Source organism: Hemiscyllium ocellatum, chromosome 4, assembly GCF_020745735.1.
Source record: "Hemiscyllium ocellatum isolate sHemOce1 chromosome 4, sHemOce1.pat.X.cur, whole genome shotgun sequence".
Classification (NCBI taxonomy): domain Eukaryota; kingdom Metazoa; phylum Chordata; class Chondrichthyes; order Orectolobiformes; family Hemiscylliidae; genus Hemiscyllium; species Hemiscyllium ocellatum.
In genome coordinates this window covers 7,952,406-7,969,872 of record NC_083404.1, presented here as the reverse complement: position 1 = coordinate 7,969,872, position 17,467 = coordinate 7,952,406, and the positions used below count along the sequence as shown (strand labels likewise).

General features: G+C 42.2%; 1 protein-coding gene across 1 annotated transcript in view; it reads right to left on the bottom strand.

The window, feature by feature from the left end:
* Window positions 1-17,467, bottom strand: part of prex2 (phosphatidylinositol-3,4,5-trisphosphate-dependent Rac exchange factor 2) — a 358,894-nt gene that overhangs the window by 113,605 nt on the left and 227,822 nt on the right. The window contains exons 30-31 of the mRNA XM_060824113.1: window positions 9,291-9,419; window positions 674-715 (exon numbers count right to left, since the gene is read on the bottom strand). Of these exons, the coding sequence (XP_060680096.1) occupies window positions 674-715; window positions 9,291-9,419 (171 nt within the window). The remainder of the gene's footprint in view (window positions 1-673; window positions 716-9,290; window positions 9,420-17,467) is intronic.

The window sequence follows — 17,467 nt, the reverse complement described above, 5'->3', positions numbered from 1 at the left end:
GTTCACTACATCAATCCCAGGTATGTATGGAGGGACTGTGTCATGAGGAGAGATTGAGTTGGGCCTGTACTCATTGGAGTTTAGAAGAATGAGAGGTGACCTTATTGAAACATAAAAGATTCTTAGGGGACTTGACAAGGTAGTTGCAGAGAGGTGGTTACTCCTGTGGGAGAGAATAGGAACAGAGGGCATAGTACGGGGTCACAGAGAAAAGGAGGAATTTCTTCAGAGTTTTGCAAATCTACAGAATTCTTTACCACAGAGGGCTGTTGAGGCTGGGTCATTAAGTATATTCAAGACTGAGATGGACAGATTTGAATCGGAAGGGGAAAAGGCAGGATAGTGGAGTTGAGGATTATCAGGTCTCACGGAATGACAGAGCAGAGCCTGAAGTGTTCTAATATTTATTTGAAGAAAAATAAACTTGCATCCCAACGTGGTATCAAACTTAAAGGTCGAGAGACAAGGCTCCTGTTACAACCTGCTCTCTGCACGGTTCAAGCATGATCACTGCTTATTAAACTACTCTGACACGCATAGGATGTACCTTACCTCCAATATAGATAAAAGACCACAAATCGTGTACAGCCTGCTCGTAGCATGCTCTGATTTATCTTAGTTCTGATTTATCCTCTCAAATAACTGGTTTCAAATGAATGAGTTATGGTGTTACCTGTCTGTTCAAGGAGAGCCAGGAATACTCGAATCTTCACCTCTGAAAGTAAAACAATTTGATTATAAAGGGCATTTCAGGACAGCAATGTTACAATCCTCATATACAACCACACGCATTGCAACAAAACAAACAGGTATCTGCACAAATCTCCCGATATTGGGGAGGTGATGGCTTAGTGGTATTATCACTAGAATAGTTAATCCAGAAACTCAGCTAATGTTCCGGGAACTTGGGTCAAACCCTTCAGTAAATGCCGACCTGGCTAAAGATGCCCATATATATATTCTAAACAAAAATCAGAGTCCTAAAGGCACAGTGAGAAAGGATTCATGCCATTGAATCAATGCCCTCTCTGGTGAATAGTCTGTCCCATTTCCTGATGATTTGGAGATGGCGGTGTTGAACTGGGGTGTACAAAGTTAAAAATCACACAACACCATTTGGAAGCTAGTGCATGTACTTCAAGGGTCATCCATTTTCCTTTTAAAATCACAGCTACCATCTGCTTCCACCCTGAGGTAATTAATAATTGTTGCATTAAAAAAGATTCTTCATCACAGAGGCACAGAAGGGCCAGGAGATTTGAGAGCACATGAGAGGAAAAGCTTTTTCACTCTTACTATGTCCTCTGGTCCCACATGAGAAACCACCTCCCTACATCTACCCTGTCAGGTCCCGTAAGAACATTATATATGTCAATAAGGTCACCTCTTATTCTTCTACCAGTAAAGGTGGGAGATGAGCCAAGTATTGGGGAAATATAATAGTTAGGTGGTTGTTCTTAACCAGCACAGACTCGATGGGCCAAACGTCCTTTTTCTGTGCTCTGGATCTCTCTGACTCTAAGACACATTTCCGCCTGTAAATCTGACCCTAAAACTGTGTTAGCCTAGCTCAGAAAACAGCCTTTCACTACTTCTAGCTCAGAAACCCGTACACCTCTATCAAATCTCTTCTACTCCAAGTCAAAAACACAAAGCCTCCCCACTTGGACACTGCAGTAAAATCCGTCATCCTTGGAACCAAGTGTCAACCAAATATGAAGTGTCTGCGTCACAATTCGCCTCATGAGAAAGCGCCCACTAAGATAGAATCTTTGGGGGTAACTAGGGCTGCAGCAAGGCCAGCCAATTTGGGGAAGAGTTTGGAGTCAGACAAATGGACAACTGCATGTCAGGAGTGGCCACCTTCAAGGTCTGCCTCTGAGCTGTGGGACTTGCTCCATTTGAATGCTGACTGCCTCAGTACCTGAGGGGTCTCGAATAATGCTGAATGTTGTGCAGTCATCAGAGAACATCCCCCAACCTTATAATGATTGGGAAGACCATTGAAGAAGCAGCTATAGCTAGCTGGACCTTGAGGAACTCTTGCAGCGATGTCCTGGAGCTGAAATGTCTGACCTCCAACAACTATGACCATTGTACTTGTGCCAGGTATGACTCCAACCTGCAGAGAGATTGCTCAGATTCCCACTGACTCAAGTTTTGGCTTGGGTTCCTTCTAACACATCTGGTCAAACATGGTCTTGATGTGACTCTCTTGTGAGAGCCAGGATTCTCTCCTCATAGTAGGTGAGGATCCAGATGTGAGCACCATCCTTAGGAGCTAATCTGCCCTGTTATGCACTGTCATCCCCTGGGCCACAGGAAGTGGGGAGACCTAATGTGATTTATTATGGGCTGACACTTGATATTTAATCTCCCTTGGAAAGCTTACTTTCTAAGTAGTTGAGGAATTATTTTTCTTAACCAGTTTGTGGATATACTTAGAGTAACAAGTTTAAAGAGTTATTTGAATGGTCACTATGGACATTGGAGATTTGGCTGTCTAGAAATCACATGGAAGGTGATAACCCCTTGACTTGCTGCAGACCATGCCTGGATCTGTTTGAACAGTAAGTGGCAGGATAGTGCTGTGGAATCTAGAATTCGTTGGGGAACAAGAAGATCGAGAGTCTGGGCTGCCCAGCTGATCTCTCGTATTTTTGAAAAAGTCTCGTTGTGAGTTGAGAGTGAAACCTATCAGTTCTTTTGGAAGAGTGATTGCAGGAACTTTCCAATATTGCATTTCCTGAGCGAACTCTATCTATCATGATGCCAGAGACAGCCCTGTGGTGATTTGACCACATGCACTAGAACCTCAGAACTATAGACTTCAGAACCTTCCACATTTACACACACATTATGTTTATGTTTTTTGGCTTTTAGGGGATATTACTGACCGTGTATGTTAACCAGTGATTATATCTTCAATTAATATCCTTTGTTTAGATAATAAACTCATCATAAAGTCAGAGTCATTCAGCACGGAAAGAGACCCTTCAGTCCAAATCGTCTATGCCAGCTAGACATCCCAAACTGCCTTAGATCTTTTGCCAGAGTTTGGCCCATATCTCTCAAAAATCCTTCCCACTGATGTACCCATCCAGATGGCTTTTAAATGTTCTAATTGTACCAGCCTCCACATTGTTAGTCATGGTGCATGTGGGGGGAAAAGGTGGCGTAGGGAGTTCTGTAGAACTGTAGAGGCAGATGACATGTGGGGCTAGTGGAGTGGGAGATTGGCTAGGGTGTGGAGGGAGCAATGTGACAGTGAGAGAGCAAAGGTTGCGTGCAGTAGTGACAGTTAAAAATCACACAACACCAGGTTATAGTCCAACAGGTTTAAGTGGAAGCACACTAGCTTTCGGAGTGGTGCTCCGAAAGCTAGTGTGCTTCCGATTAAACCTGTTGGACTATAACCTGGTGTTGTGTGATTTTTAACTTTGTACACCCCAGTCCAACACCAGCATCTCCAAGTAGTGACAGTATAAGTCTTGGTGGGAAGTGGGTGCAGTTGCAGAGATAGGGTGTGTGTGTGAAGTGGCAGAGAGCAGAGTGTGATACTTAATCAGGCCTTTGACATTTTTGCGGCACTGGACGTCTGTTCCTCTGCACCCTAGAGGTAGCACTGACCCAAGCAGCAAACTCAGACCAGATTGGCAGGGGCTGTTGGTGTTGCCAGTGCTGCAGAGAATGGACTCCTCTCCTTTGGACCACCGTGTTGGAGAGTGTCAGTGCATTCCTCCCCTTCTCCAACATGTCCCCCCTCTGTCCCTGACCACACAGAACAGCTTTAGAATTCCAGTGTGCATCAGGTGCACAATGGCCTTATAAGGATGGTGTGAACACAAGGGATTGCCAGTCTTGCAGCAGATACCCGCTGTGTGGCAAAGTGTGGGAATGATGCATGGTAACGTGGGACAGATATCACGTGCAAAAAACACCACAGGAGTGGGATAGGTAATGAATGAGACAAGTTTGGTAAAATACCGTGAAAAACTCACAGTGCTTTACGATGAGGGTTATGTAGCCAAAATAAAGTAAGGTTCAGCCCTATGTTTCAGTGATCACATCAACTCAACTTTTAAAAAAATGATCTCTCAGAGCCCTCTGGTATCTGACTTGTCCTGTAATATAATCATCTGAGCTTGTGATATTTTTAAATCTTCCTTTTAAATCTTATGAAATAAGATTAATTATTTCTTAATCCACTGAGTGACATTTCAATCAATGTACTTTTACCTACAGGTGAGAGACTTGTTAGAGAAATTAAGTATTCATATCATTTCCAACAATAGTTCTATGGCATTACTCATGTAATCAGTGCATAATAGGCAATAATATAATATTGATAGAGGCTCTGCCTAATAAATTATTTCATTATTTCATTCTCTAAAGTTCTTCAAAATGCTCTGAGTATATGCAAATTTAATTTTGTTCCTAATGGTTCCTATTGAACTTTGTTGGAGATCTAGGAGCACATTACTACAGATGCTGGAATCTGCCCTGGAAACAACAAATGTTGGGGATCACAGCAGGTCAGGGAGCACCCAAGTGATAAAGAGCAACCTTTACCAATTTCTTCATTATTTATGGTAAATTTGACCTTCTTACTTTGGGAACTTATTGGTGAAAGGAGATATTGTGTGTGTGATACGGTGCATAGTTTATGCATTTGGTGATGCTTCCAGCGTCTGCAGCCCTCACGTTTGCCTGGTTGCTTCTAATCCATGTCGGGTCCTGACAAATTGGCTGGAAATATTGGTCTTTTTTGGCTTGATAAATTCAGCAGAAATGTTTAAGACTACGTTAGAAGCTCCAGTTCTAGAAGTCCAAACATGTGCAGATTAGGTGGATTAGCCATGGTACATACAGAGTTACGGTGATAAGGTTAGGTCTGGGTGGAATGCTCTTCCCGAAGGGTCAGTGCAGACTTCAATGGGTTGAACGGCCTCTTTCTGCACTATAGGGATCCTATGATTCTATAATTTTGAATGCAATACTATTCCTTTCAAACTTGGAGTTTTCTCTGAAAGACAAACTTTTCTCTGAAGACAGTCAGACTCAGGTAAAGTTCAAGGTTTGTGCGAAGAGCTCAGGTAAAGTTCTTTGAAATCTCAACTATACATCTCTTCAAGACAGAAAGTGATTGGGACTATCACACTTGAACTTGAAGTTATAACTCTGTTGATGAAAAAGAAAATCTTTTCCAACATATAGAACATAGAACAATACAGCGCAGAACAGGCCCTTCGGCCCTCGATGTTGCCCCAACCTTTGAACTAATCTAAAGCCATCCCCCAACACTATCCCATCATCATCCATATGCTTATACAAGCACTGTTTAAATGCCCCTAATGTGGCTCAGTTATCTACACTGGCAGGTAGGGCATTCCATGCCCTTACCACTCCCTGAGTAAAGAACCTGCCTCTGAAATCTGTCTTAAATCTGTCACCCCTCAATTTGTAGCTATGTCCCCTCATACTATGTCATCATCCGAGGAAAAAACACTCTCACTGCCCATCTATCTAATCCTCTGAGCATCTTGTATGTCTCTATTTAATCCCCTCTTAGCCTTCTTCTGTCCAATGTAAACAGACCCAAGTCCCTCAGCCTTTCCTCATAAGCCCTTCCCTCCAGACCAGGCAACATCCTGGTAAATCTCCTCTGCACCTTTTCCAATGATTCCACATCCTTCCTATAATGGGGTGACCTGAAGTGTGGCCGCATTAGTGTTTTGTACAGTTGCAGCATGACATTATGGCTCCGGAACTCAATCCCTCTACCAATAAAACCTAACACACCAAATGCCTTTTTAACAGCACTATCAACGTGGGTGGCAACTTTTAGGGATCTATGTGCATGGACACCAAGGTCTCTCTGGACATCTACCCGACCAAGAATCTTTCCATTGACCCAGTACTCTGCCTTCCTGTTATTCTTCCCAAAGTGCATCACCTCACATTTATCTGCAATGAACTCCATGTGCCATCTCTCAGCCCAATTCTGCAGTTTATCCAAGTCCCCCTGCAACCTGCAACATTCTTTCACACTGTCCACTGACTTTACTGCCATTTTCAAGCTTACTAACCCATCCACCTATGCCTGCATCCAAATCATTTAAAAAATGACAAACGGCAGTGGTCCCAAAACAGATCCTTGTGGCGTACCACGAGTAACCGGACTCCAGGCTGAATATTTTCCATCAACCACTACTCGCTGCCTTCTTACAGAAAACCAATTTCTAATCCAAACTGCTAAATCACCCTTAGTCCCATGCCTCCCCATTTTCTCCAAAAGCCTACCATGTGGAACCTTATCAAACTCTGTTTATGGTACAGAGATGTGACCATAAGGAACTGTTTTTAAGCCTCTATTGTCTTGCTGTTGGTGCTGAGACCAATTAAGTTGTTCCTAATGCCTCCTCATCTCAAATTCCCTTAATCAGTATAGACTGAGGACTTAATCTAGCACCTTAAAGTGTTCCATAGTATTTTGTTGAAAAGCATACTGTACAATTGCACAAATGTAACATAACAAATCATTTGATCTTTTTGACTATAATGACTAATCTTTGAAAAGGTAGCATCATTTCAGATTTTTTTTTTATCCGAGATCAAAAGTACTGTACATTTTGAGTCTGATTGTGGCACTAGACAGATAAACGAATTTGTCTGTTCTCTGAACACATTCAGAAATGTCAGCCAACATGGAGAGATTATAAACACTTATTTATATTTATGCCTAGCTGCTGTTTAAAAGCAAAATATCTCTCCATGAGCTTCAATTGTATGGTCTAAATCATAAAGAAAATTCAATTCATTTAAGAATTGAATCCAGAATGATTAAAACTGTTTTTTCTGTGAACAAGGGGAATTGCATTAAATTGTTGAAGGACCACATATATCATCATTATTCTGTCAGAGTTGCTCACGTCCTATAACTCTATACAAATCAAATGCTATCTTCAGTCACCTCCAAGTCACACTTAAATATGGTGCACGTTTTTACAGCTTCGAGCTCACTAGTGACTGGAAGTAGTGTTCTGATTTAAAATGGCACATTGCTAGCCAAAAATTTGTCTCAAAATGTCAAACTTAGCTTCACAGTCGATAGCAGTCTAGCACCTTCTGTCGTAAGTGGAAAGCAATTTATTGTCGATATGGAGACGTGCACAAAGAGAAGAAAAAATATTTTTGCAGCCTTTTGAGTTTTATTTGTATTCTGTCAATGTTTTGTTAGCCAATGTGTCAAGCGCTGGGACAGGCAAAGGCTTTTTATTTCTAACACATGTATCAACTGCAAGCTCAGATAGCATACATTTTTGGAACAAATTACTGTTCATGCTGAAATCTGCACTGAAAACAACAAATGCTAGGGACCACCGCGGAATGTTAGCTGGCATAAATTTTGATTCATTTTCTCCTGAACTTAACTAGAAATGTCATCCATGTTTTTAAAATGATAGAGACTCACTAAGTTAGAAACAGCAAAACTATTTTCGAATGGAGGGATCAAGATCAATATGACACAATCGTAAAATTCGAGTTGGACAATTTAGGCAATCAGCAAGTATGGACAGCACAGAGAGTAGCAGTGTTGCCTCACAGCACTAAAGATGCCGGTTCGATTCCTGCTGTCTGTGTGGAGTTTGCACATTGTCCCTGTGGTCTCTGGGTGCTCCAATTTCCTCCCATAGGCTGTGCCAAGTTGCCCATAGTGTCCAGGATGGGTGGATTAGCATTGGGTAATGCAGAGATGGGGTAAGGGGGGGGGGGGGGGGGGGGGGGTGAGACTGGTTGGGAGGGTCAGTGTGGACCTAACAGGCCAAATAGCCTGCTTCCAGACTTTCGGGATTCTAAGTACTTTTTCATTGTTTTGGAATCTCAGACTCAATGCTCCAGAGATTCTAGACGCTGCATCAACTGAAAATTTCAAGACTGAAATCAATTCTGTTCTGGATAACCAGATTGAGAAAGTGGTGTAAAGGCCTTAAACTGGTGACGTTACACACGGGAGAAAGTGAGGACTGCAGATGCTGGAGAACAGAGTCAGAAAGTGTGGTGCTGGAAAAGCACAGCAGGTCAGGCAGCATTACCCCCTAGTGCCATGCCTCCCCACGCAGAGGAGCATTCCTGATGAAGAGCTTACGTCGACACTGTTGCTCTTCGGATGCTGCCTAACCGGCTGTGCTTTTCCAGCACCACACTTTTTGCAACATTACTCCTGGCTCTTTATAGGTTTCTGTCATGCCTGTCTGCAGTTAGATGTGATTGAATAAACCTCCAAAGACTGGTACATTGTTCATTTGAGAGCACTTCTGCTAATTTCAGCTTGACAATATAATTTTTCCGATTCATTGGCAACTTAAACAGATATCCAGCTAGAGGAGGTTGTTGAAGCAGATACAATAACAACATTTAAGAGGCACTTAGACTAATATATGAAAAGGCAGGAAATAGAGGGATACGGATCATGTAGAGGCAAAAGGTTTGGCAAGGCTCCCTGTCAGTGTAGGCTTGGTGGGGGAAAGGGCCTATTTCTGTGCTGCACTGTTCTTTGTACCTGCATTTCTACATCAATTTCAGTATTGTTAAGAAAGATACTTGAGTATTACTGAAAACATTTTATTGATCAATACTGAACTTCCACACAACAACTTTGAAGACAATCTATCGAACTAAATTTTCCCTTTTTTAAGTTTTAGAATGATGTCATAAGGAAGACATGATGTGGAGATGCCGGTTTTGGATCTGGAAGGACAAAGTCAGATGTCTTCACCTGATGAAGGAGCGTCGCTCCGAAAGCTTGTGATTTCAAATACACCTGTTGGACTATAACCTGGTGTTGTGTGACTTCAGAATAAGGAACACAATCAGGATTAAAATTGAATGACACAGCTTACATTGAATTCTAAGATGCACATTATACTGACAGTAAAATGAGGCCTGAAGAAAGCTACATTTATACAGAACTGTCTTAAGTGTCGTATTTTTAATGTTAAAAATCAACCTATCTTTTGTGTGAGAGTAATGTTATTTTTAAATTTATTGTTGCTCCTTATATATACAATATAACTATGTACAATTATTTTATATTACATATTAATTGCACAGACGTTGCTAAAACCTGAAATGAAATTTATAAAAAAATGACGTATTTTACTGGATGATGCAACAACTGATTCCAAAACAAATCTTTGGTACGATGAAGTCATCTCGTTGCCCAGAAAATGGATTTATTTTATAACGAGGATAATAAATTTCAGAATCTGTCAGCACATGTCACTAACCTTCTACAAATCTTGTAATAGCCTGGATGAGGTTGTGCGCTCCACTGGGGATGTTCCATGGATCTCTCTGCACATGCGTCCGGAGCTGTGCTGTGCAATTGACCTCCGATTCCATTTCGTTCTTGAATTCTATCCAACAATGAAAGGTTAAGAACAGTTATACATCTTTTATTAGTGGAAATTTTTGGATTATATCTCATCACTTTGTACTGCAGTAAGTCACACTGTTCTCCTCATCAATAAGGACACCGCGTACTGCTCAGATATTCGTAATCCTATTACTTAGCAAGCCAATAAAGTGTCCCAGAGCAAATAAGGGAAAGAAATTGGATACTCACCTATCTATCTACTCCCTATCATTTTTAACTTTTGTTAATACTTTCATTTCGTTACAGTGATGTATTATATAAATATATCAATGTCAGCTGTGGTGCAGTGTCTTTGGGTCAGAATTATGTGTTTTTGGGTCCCACTCCCAAGACGTGAGAACATGATTCTCGCTGTCAATGCAGTTAAGGAATCGAGTGTGAGAGTAGGAGAGTGCTATTGCAACTGAACAAAGCATTAGTGAAGTCACATCTCAAGTATTGCATTCAATTTTGATCCCCTTACTCAAGGAGGGATGTAATTGTATTAGAGGTAGATATACTTAGTATCTGATCTCTCCTTCCACCTTCAATGATTCTGTGAATGTGTATACAGTCCAGCGGGTCACAAGAAGCTTGTATGCATATATTAGCATCTTATTAAACCACAAATTGCATAAATTAAGTTCACCATCCCAACTAACTTCTACCCAATGCTTCAGAGATTGGACTGCATTTATCAGTTGTGTATCAAGCGAATTGAAGTTCTTCCTAGACTTTGGGGTGATTATCATGTCATTACCAAAGACTGTGGCAATTCAAGGAGTCAGTTCATCAGCTCCTTTTCTAGGGCAATTAGGGATGGGCAATAAATGCTGACCCAGCCAGCTGTTCCCACACCCTCTGAACAAATAAAAAAAACAGCCAAATAGATGGCTCAGGATGTCTGCCAGAAAGGCGTACAAATAGATTTAAGCTTTTTAAACGATGAGATAAACTGTGCTTCTCCTACAGGCTCAGCCTTCTCCGGTCATTCATCATAATTTATTCTCTGATAGTACAGTTGAGTTTTCTTGGTGTTGTCATAGCAAAATCCCTTGTTGGTGTGTCATTGATCTGAAGTGACCAGTGAAAATTAGTGGATAAATAGTTCACACAAATCCAGTCGCAGATGACTAGAGAGTAGATCAGAAGATCAACTCAATTTGTACATCTCTAAGTAATTACTTTCAACCAGTTTTGTAACTAAGGGAGCAGACTGCCATCTAGTGCATTGAATGCAATGGGATTCAAAAGCCAGTGTTTTCAAGTAACATTAGGAATCATAAAAATAAAATCAGCTTCACAAAAATATTTTTATTCCAGTGGTATTTGAGGACCAAGCATATCATCTGGACGCACTGCACGATGTAAACATTGATATTCAGTCAACACTGGTCAACAAAGGTTACTTATTGCATTCTATTTCATTTGAGAAAAAAAATCACATTCTTAATTAGCTTTAAATATTATGCATGAAATAACTTTCCCATCTCAGGTCAGGATGTGACGTTTGAAGTACAGGTATATTCCAATCAGATTTGCATTCAGCTATTAGTTTAATTCATGTATGGTTTCAGAAGTGAGTAAATTCCATTTCTCCTCTATCAAACTATACTGTGCAAACTAGCAACAGGTGATTGTTGGAACCTTCAGAGAACAACCATGTCACACTCAATACTGCCAAGGAACACGCCAAGAAATAATAGAGGTTTCCAGTAGGACACTCTGAACAATTCAAAGTCAGCGACACCAGGTTATAGTCCAACAGGTTTCTTTGAAATCACATGCATTTGGGTGATGCTCCTTCATCAGATGCAGTGAGGGAGGGCACATTGATACAGGGTTCATGGGCAGAGAGTTCACAGGATCATACAATTGGTGTAAATGTAGGGAACAAACCTAAAGTGGCTGATGGAGAGCTCTGTTGGAAAACAGAGGCAAGTTTAGATTGCTTGAGATGAAATTCATGATCTGTTTCAAGTCACTGTCCTGAGATAATTAAGACTTTATCAGTGTGTGCCTAGCTTTCTGAGCTTCATATCAGGTAGAGATACAAAATTGAAAAGTGTGGTGCTGGAAAAGCACAGCAGGTCAGGCAGTATCCGAGGAGCAGGAGAAACAACGTTTCGGGCATATACCCTTCATCAGATACAAAAGGTGACATCTCAGGTCAGACTTTGTCCACCCCAGTCCAACACTGGCACCTCCACTTCAGAACAATTCACAGGTTATAGAGTTATAGAGATGTACAGCATGGAAACAGACCCTTTGATCCAACATGTCCATGCCGAGCAGATATCCCAACCCAATCTAGTCCCACCTACCAGCACCCGGCCCATATCCCTCCAAATCCCTCGTATTCATATACCCACCCAGATGCCTTTTAAATGTTGCAATTGTACCAGCCTCCACCAGATCCTCTGGCAGCTCATTCCATACATGTACCACCCTCTGCATGAAAAAGTTGCCCCTTAGGTCTCTTTTATATCTTTCCTCTCTCACCCTAAACCTATGTCCTCTAGTTCTGCACTCCCCAACCCCACGGAAAAGACTTTGTCTATTTACCCTATCCATGCCCCTCATAATTTTGTAAACCTCTATAAAGTCACTCCTCAGTCTCCGACGCTTCAGGGAAAATAGCCCCAGCCTGTTCAGCCTCTCTCCGTAGCTCAGATCCTCCAACCCTGGCAACATCCTTGTAAATCTTTTCTGAACCCTTTCAAGTTTCACAGCATCTTTCTGATAGGAAGGAGACCAGAATTGCAAGCAATATTCCAACAGTGGCCTAAGCAATGTCCTGTACAGCTGCAACATGACCTCCCAACTCCTGTACTCAATACTCTGACCAATTAAGGAAAGCATACCAAACGCCTTCTTCATTATCCTATCTACCCGCGACTCCACTTTCAAGGAGCTATGAACCTGCACTCCAAGGTCTCTTTGTTCAGCAACACTCCCTAGGACCTTACCATTAAGTGTATAAGTCCTGCTAAGATTTGCTTTCCCAAAATGCAGCACCTCGCATTTATCTGAATTAAACTCCATCTACCACTTCTCAGCACATTGGCCCATCTGGTCCAGATCCTGTTGTAATCTGAGGTACTCTCTTCACTGTCCACTACACCTCCAATTTTGGTGTCATCTGCAAACTTACTAACTGTACCTCTTATCCTCGCATCCAAATCATTTATGTAAATGACAAAAAGTAGAGGACCCAGCACCGATCCTTTTGTCACCCCACTGTTCACAGGCCTCCAGTCTGAAAAACAACCCTCCATCATCACCCTCTGTCTTCTACCTTTGAGCCAGTTCTGTATCCAAATGGCTAGTTCTCCCTGTATTCCATGAGATCTATCCTTGCTAATTAGTCTCCCTTGGTGAACCTTATCGAACGCCTTACTGAAGTCCATATAGATCACATCTACTGATATGCCCTCATCAATCTTCTTTGTTACTTCTTCAAAAAACTCAATCAAGTTTGTGTGACATGATTTCCCATGCACAAAGCCATGTTGACTATCTCTAATCAGTCCTTGCCTTTCCAAATACATGTACATCCCGTCCCTCAGGATTCCCTCCAACAACTTGCCTACCACTGAGGTCAGGCTCACTGGTCTATAGTTCCCTGGCTTGTCTTTACCGCCATTCTTAAACAGTGGCACCACGTTTGCCAACCTCCAGTCTTCCGGCACCTTACCTGTGACTATTGATGATACAGATATCTCAGCAAGAGGCCCAGCAATCACTTCTCTAGTTACTGTCAGTTTTAGTCACTTAATATGAGACAGAGAGAGAGAGTGAGAGAGAGAGAGAGAGAGAGTAAGAGAGAGGGAGCGAGACAGCTAGCAGTAAATGAATACACTCCATGCAGGAAATGGGTTGCTGTAGAGGTGACAGAGGTCACTGGCTATGTAATTGGGCTCTGAAAGACATCCCAAGAGCAATTTGTTAGCTCCATGCAGAGGAGCAGCCAGTTGGTGGAGCTAGAATCATAGAACATGGAAACAGGGCGAGGACATTTTGACCATCGAATCTGCTCCCACCCTTCTGGCTCAGAGACAAAAAAACTGCAGGTGTTGGAATCCAATGTAGACAAGCAGGAGGCTGGAAGAACACAGCAAGCCAGGTAGCATCAGGAGGTGGAGAAGTCAACATTTCGGGGCTATCTCCTCAATGCCACTTTCATGCACTATCTCCACAATCTTAATGTCATTAGAGCCACAGTCATAGCATGGAAACAGACCCTTCAGTGCAACTCTTTCATGCTGACCAGATATTCTAAATTAATCAAGTCCCATTTGCCTGCATTTGGCCTATATCCCTCTTATTCACATACCCATCCAGATGCCTTTTAAGTGTTGTTATTGTACCAGCCTCCATCACTTCCTCTGGCAGCTCATTCCATACACGTACCACCTTCTGTGTGAATAAGTTGCCCCACAGGTGCTTTTTAAATGTCTCCCTTCTCACCTTAAAACTATGTCCTCTAGTTTGGATTCCCCCACCATCGGAGAAAGATATTGGTTATTCACCCTAACTATGGCCCTCATGATTTTATAAACATCTTTAAAGTAAGACCTCAGCCTCTGATGATCTGAGAAAGCGTTCTCAGCATATTCAGCCTCTCGTTCTAACTGAAACCTTCCAGTCTTAGTAACAGTAAAAAGTGAGGTCTGCAGATGCTGGAGATCAGAGCTGAAAATGTGTTGCTGGTTAAAGCACAGCAGGTTAGGCAGCATCCAAGGAACAGGAAAAATGATGAAGGGCTCTGGCCCGAAACGTCGAATTTCCTGAGTCTTAGTAACATTCTTGTAACTATTTCTTGCACTCTTTCCAGTTTAACAACAGCCTGCCCACAGAAGGGTGACCAGAATTGTACACAGTATTCTAAAAGTAGCCTCACCAATGTCCTGCACAGCTGCAATATGACGTCCTAATTCCTATAGTCAATGCTTTGACCAATGAAAGCAAGTATACAAAACACCTTCTTCAACAGCCTATCTCCATGCAACGCCATTTTCAAGGAACAATGAATCTAGACACCTCTCTTGATTACACTCCCCAGGGCCCTACCATTAACTGTATAGTTCCTGCCCTGGTTTGCCTTACCAAGATGCAACACCTCACATTTATGGAAATTAAACTCCACCTGCGATTTCTCGGCCCATTGGCCCATCTGGTCAAGATCTCTTTGAGCTCTGAGATAACCTTCTTCACTGTCCACTTTGCCACTAATTTTGGAGTCATCCACAAACATATCAACTATACCTCCTATACTCTCAACGAAAGCATTTATATGAATGACAAGCAATAGAGAACCCACAACAGAATCTTGTGGCATATTACTGCTCACAGGCCTCCAGTCCAACAACAATCCTCTATCACTCACTCCCTGTTTTCTCCCACCAGATCAGTTTTGCGTGGAATTAGCTAGCTCTCCCTGGATCTCTTATGATTTAACCAGTTTACCATGCGGGAACTTATCGAGGTCCTTGCTAACATCCATGTAGACAACATCTGCCATTCTGCCTTCATCCATCATCTTGGTAAGCTCAATCAAATTTGTGAGACACGATCACCCAAGCACAAAGCCATGCTGACTAGCCCAACTCAGCCGTGAAGAATTGGATTCCCTTGTGAGGTTTTGATGAGATTGGATGACACACAGTGTAACTAACATCTGGGGGGAGGGGGGAGGGTGCTTGTGGAGAAATCTATTGGATCTGTCTTGACTACACTTACTATTTGATTGGCTTTGTGGGGTGTATTCAACCATAACATGTCTGTTACCAATTTTCACATTACGTCTTGAATCCTGTATGTTAGATTGTAAATTCTATTTGTATCATCCCTGAAGAAGTTGGTTTTGTTCCAGAAAATGGATCAATCTTCCTCAGATTATCCTAGAATGGGCAAAACATAGAACACAGAACAGTACAGGCCCTTCAGCCCTCAGTGTTGTGCCAGCCTTTTATCCAACTCTAGGATCAGACTAACCTACATGCCCTTTGTTATTCTATCTTCCATGTGCCTATCCAAGAGTTGTTTAAATGTCCCTAATGTAACTGACTCTACCACCACTGCTGGCAGTGCATTCTATATACCCACCACTCTCTGGGTAAAGAATCTACCTCTGACATCTCCCATAAACCTTCCTCCAATCACCTCAAAATTATGCCGCCTTGTGATAGCCATTTCTGCCCTGGGAAAAAGTCTCTGACTATCCACTCTATCTATGCCTCTCATCATCTTGTACCCCTCTATCAAGTCACCTCTCACCCTTCTTCACTACAATGAAAAAGCCCTACTTCCCTCAACCTTTTTCATAAGACATGCCCTCCAGTCCAGGCAGCATCCTGGTAAATCTACTCCAAAACTTCCACATCCTTCCTATAATGAGACAAGCAGAACTGAACACAATATTCCCAGTATGGTCTAACCAGGGCTCTATAGAGCTGCAGCATAACCTCGTAGCTCACAAACTCAATACCCCTGCTAATGAAAGCCAACACAGCATATACCTTCTTCACAACCCTAGCAACTTGGATAGCAACTTTGAGGGATCGATGGGCATGAACCCCAAGATCCCTCTGTTCCTCCACACTGCCAAAAACCCTGAAGAATTGGGCTGATAAGTGGCAGATGGAATTCAACCTGGAAACACGTGAAGTGATTCATTTTGGAAGGTGGAATTTGAGTGCAGATTACCTATTATCTGCACTCAAATTCCACCTTCCAAAATGAATCACTTCACATATTTCCAGGTTGAACTCCATCTGTCACTTATCAGCCCAATACTGCATCCTGTCAATGTCCTGTCGCAACCTACAACTCCCCCTCCACATTCTTCACAACTCCACCAACCTTCGTGTCATCAGCAATTTTACTAACCCACCCTTCCATTTTCTCTCCCAGGTCATTTATAAAGAATCACAAAGCAGCAGAGGCCCCAGAACCGACCCCTGTGGAACATCACTGGTTTCCAAGCTCCAGGCTAAATACTTTCCATCTACTGCCATCTCTGTTTTGTATGGGGCAGACAATTCTGTATCCAGACAGCCAAATTTCCCCATATCTCATGCCTCCTTACTTTCTGAATGAGCCGACCATGGGGATCCTTATCAAACGTCTTACTAAATTTCATGTATAACATATCCACTGCTCTACCTTCATCAATGTGTCATTCTGAAGAAGCCAAATAAAGGACAAAGATCTATTTGTTAACATTGGCCTGAGGATTATCTTTCTATTATTATTATTGCTTGATAGCTTCCAAAAGCCTATCATTATCACAGTGGGGTAGGATAGGGAGGCTTCTAATTTTACATTTGATTGACAATTCTAAGAGTTCAGAGATTCACAGTCTTTGATGTGCAACTATGAATACACTGTTTTTATACGGAATTAAGTACTTGAAGGAATTCGAATACATGGCATGATTTCTTTTGGATGAATGAGAGATTCCTTTAACATAATTAAGTCAGTAATTGATACATAACACTTAATTTTATTTAATCTCGGGACGATCCTAAGGTCTGTCCATACTGGGTGAGGTGATGTAGAGGGTGTAAGGGCAAAGGACAAGTGACTGAAGGGAATAGGCTGGAGTAAAAATTAAGGCACCCCAATCTTACTGGACCATGGGGTTGAACTCTTATTATGGAGAGAGATGACTGATGGTGGTTAAACATGAGGGTCACCACACCTCAGGCAAGGGAGAGACTGAGGACAGTCGATCATGATAGATGGTGCAGGAACTGAACTCATGCCGACGGTATCACTCTCCATTACAAAACATCCAACTGAGCTAACCAGCAACCCCTCCATCCCCACCCCCATCCACTCCTCCCAGAGTTGGACTAGAGGCTATAAGAGACGTAAGGTTAACTTAGATTGGCACTTACTTTATATGAGGGGTATAGGTGGCCAAGAAAATGGATAGAGGGGTCTTGGGTTTAGGTTTTAAGGGGCACACATTGGCATGGAGAGTATGAGGTGCCATGGGGTATTGGGTTGGAACATATGTTGGCAGGGGTGGGTCGTGGGGCA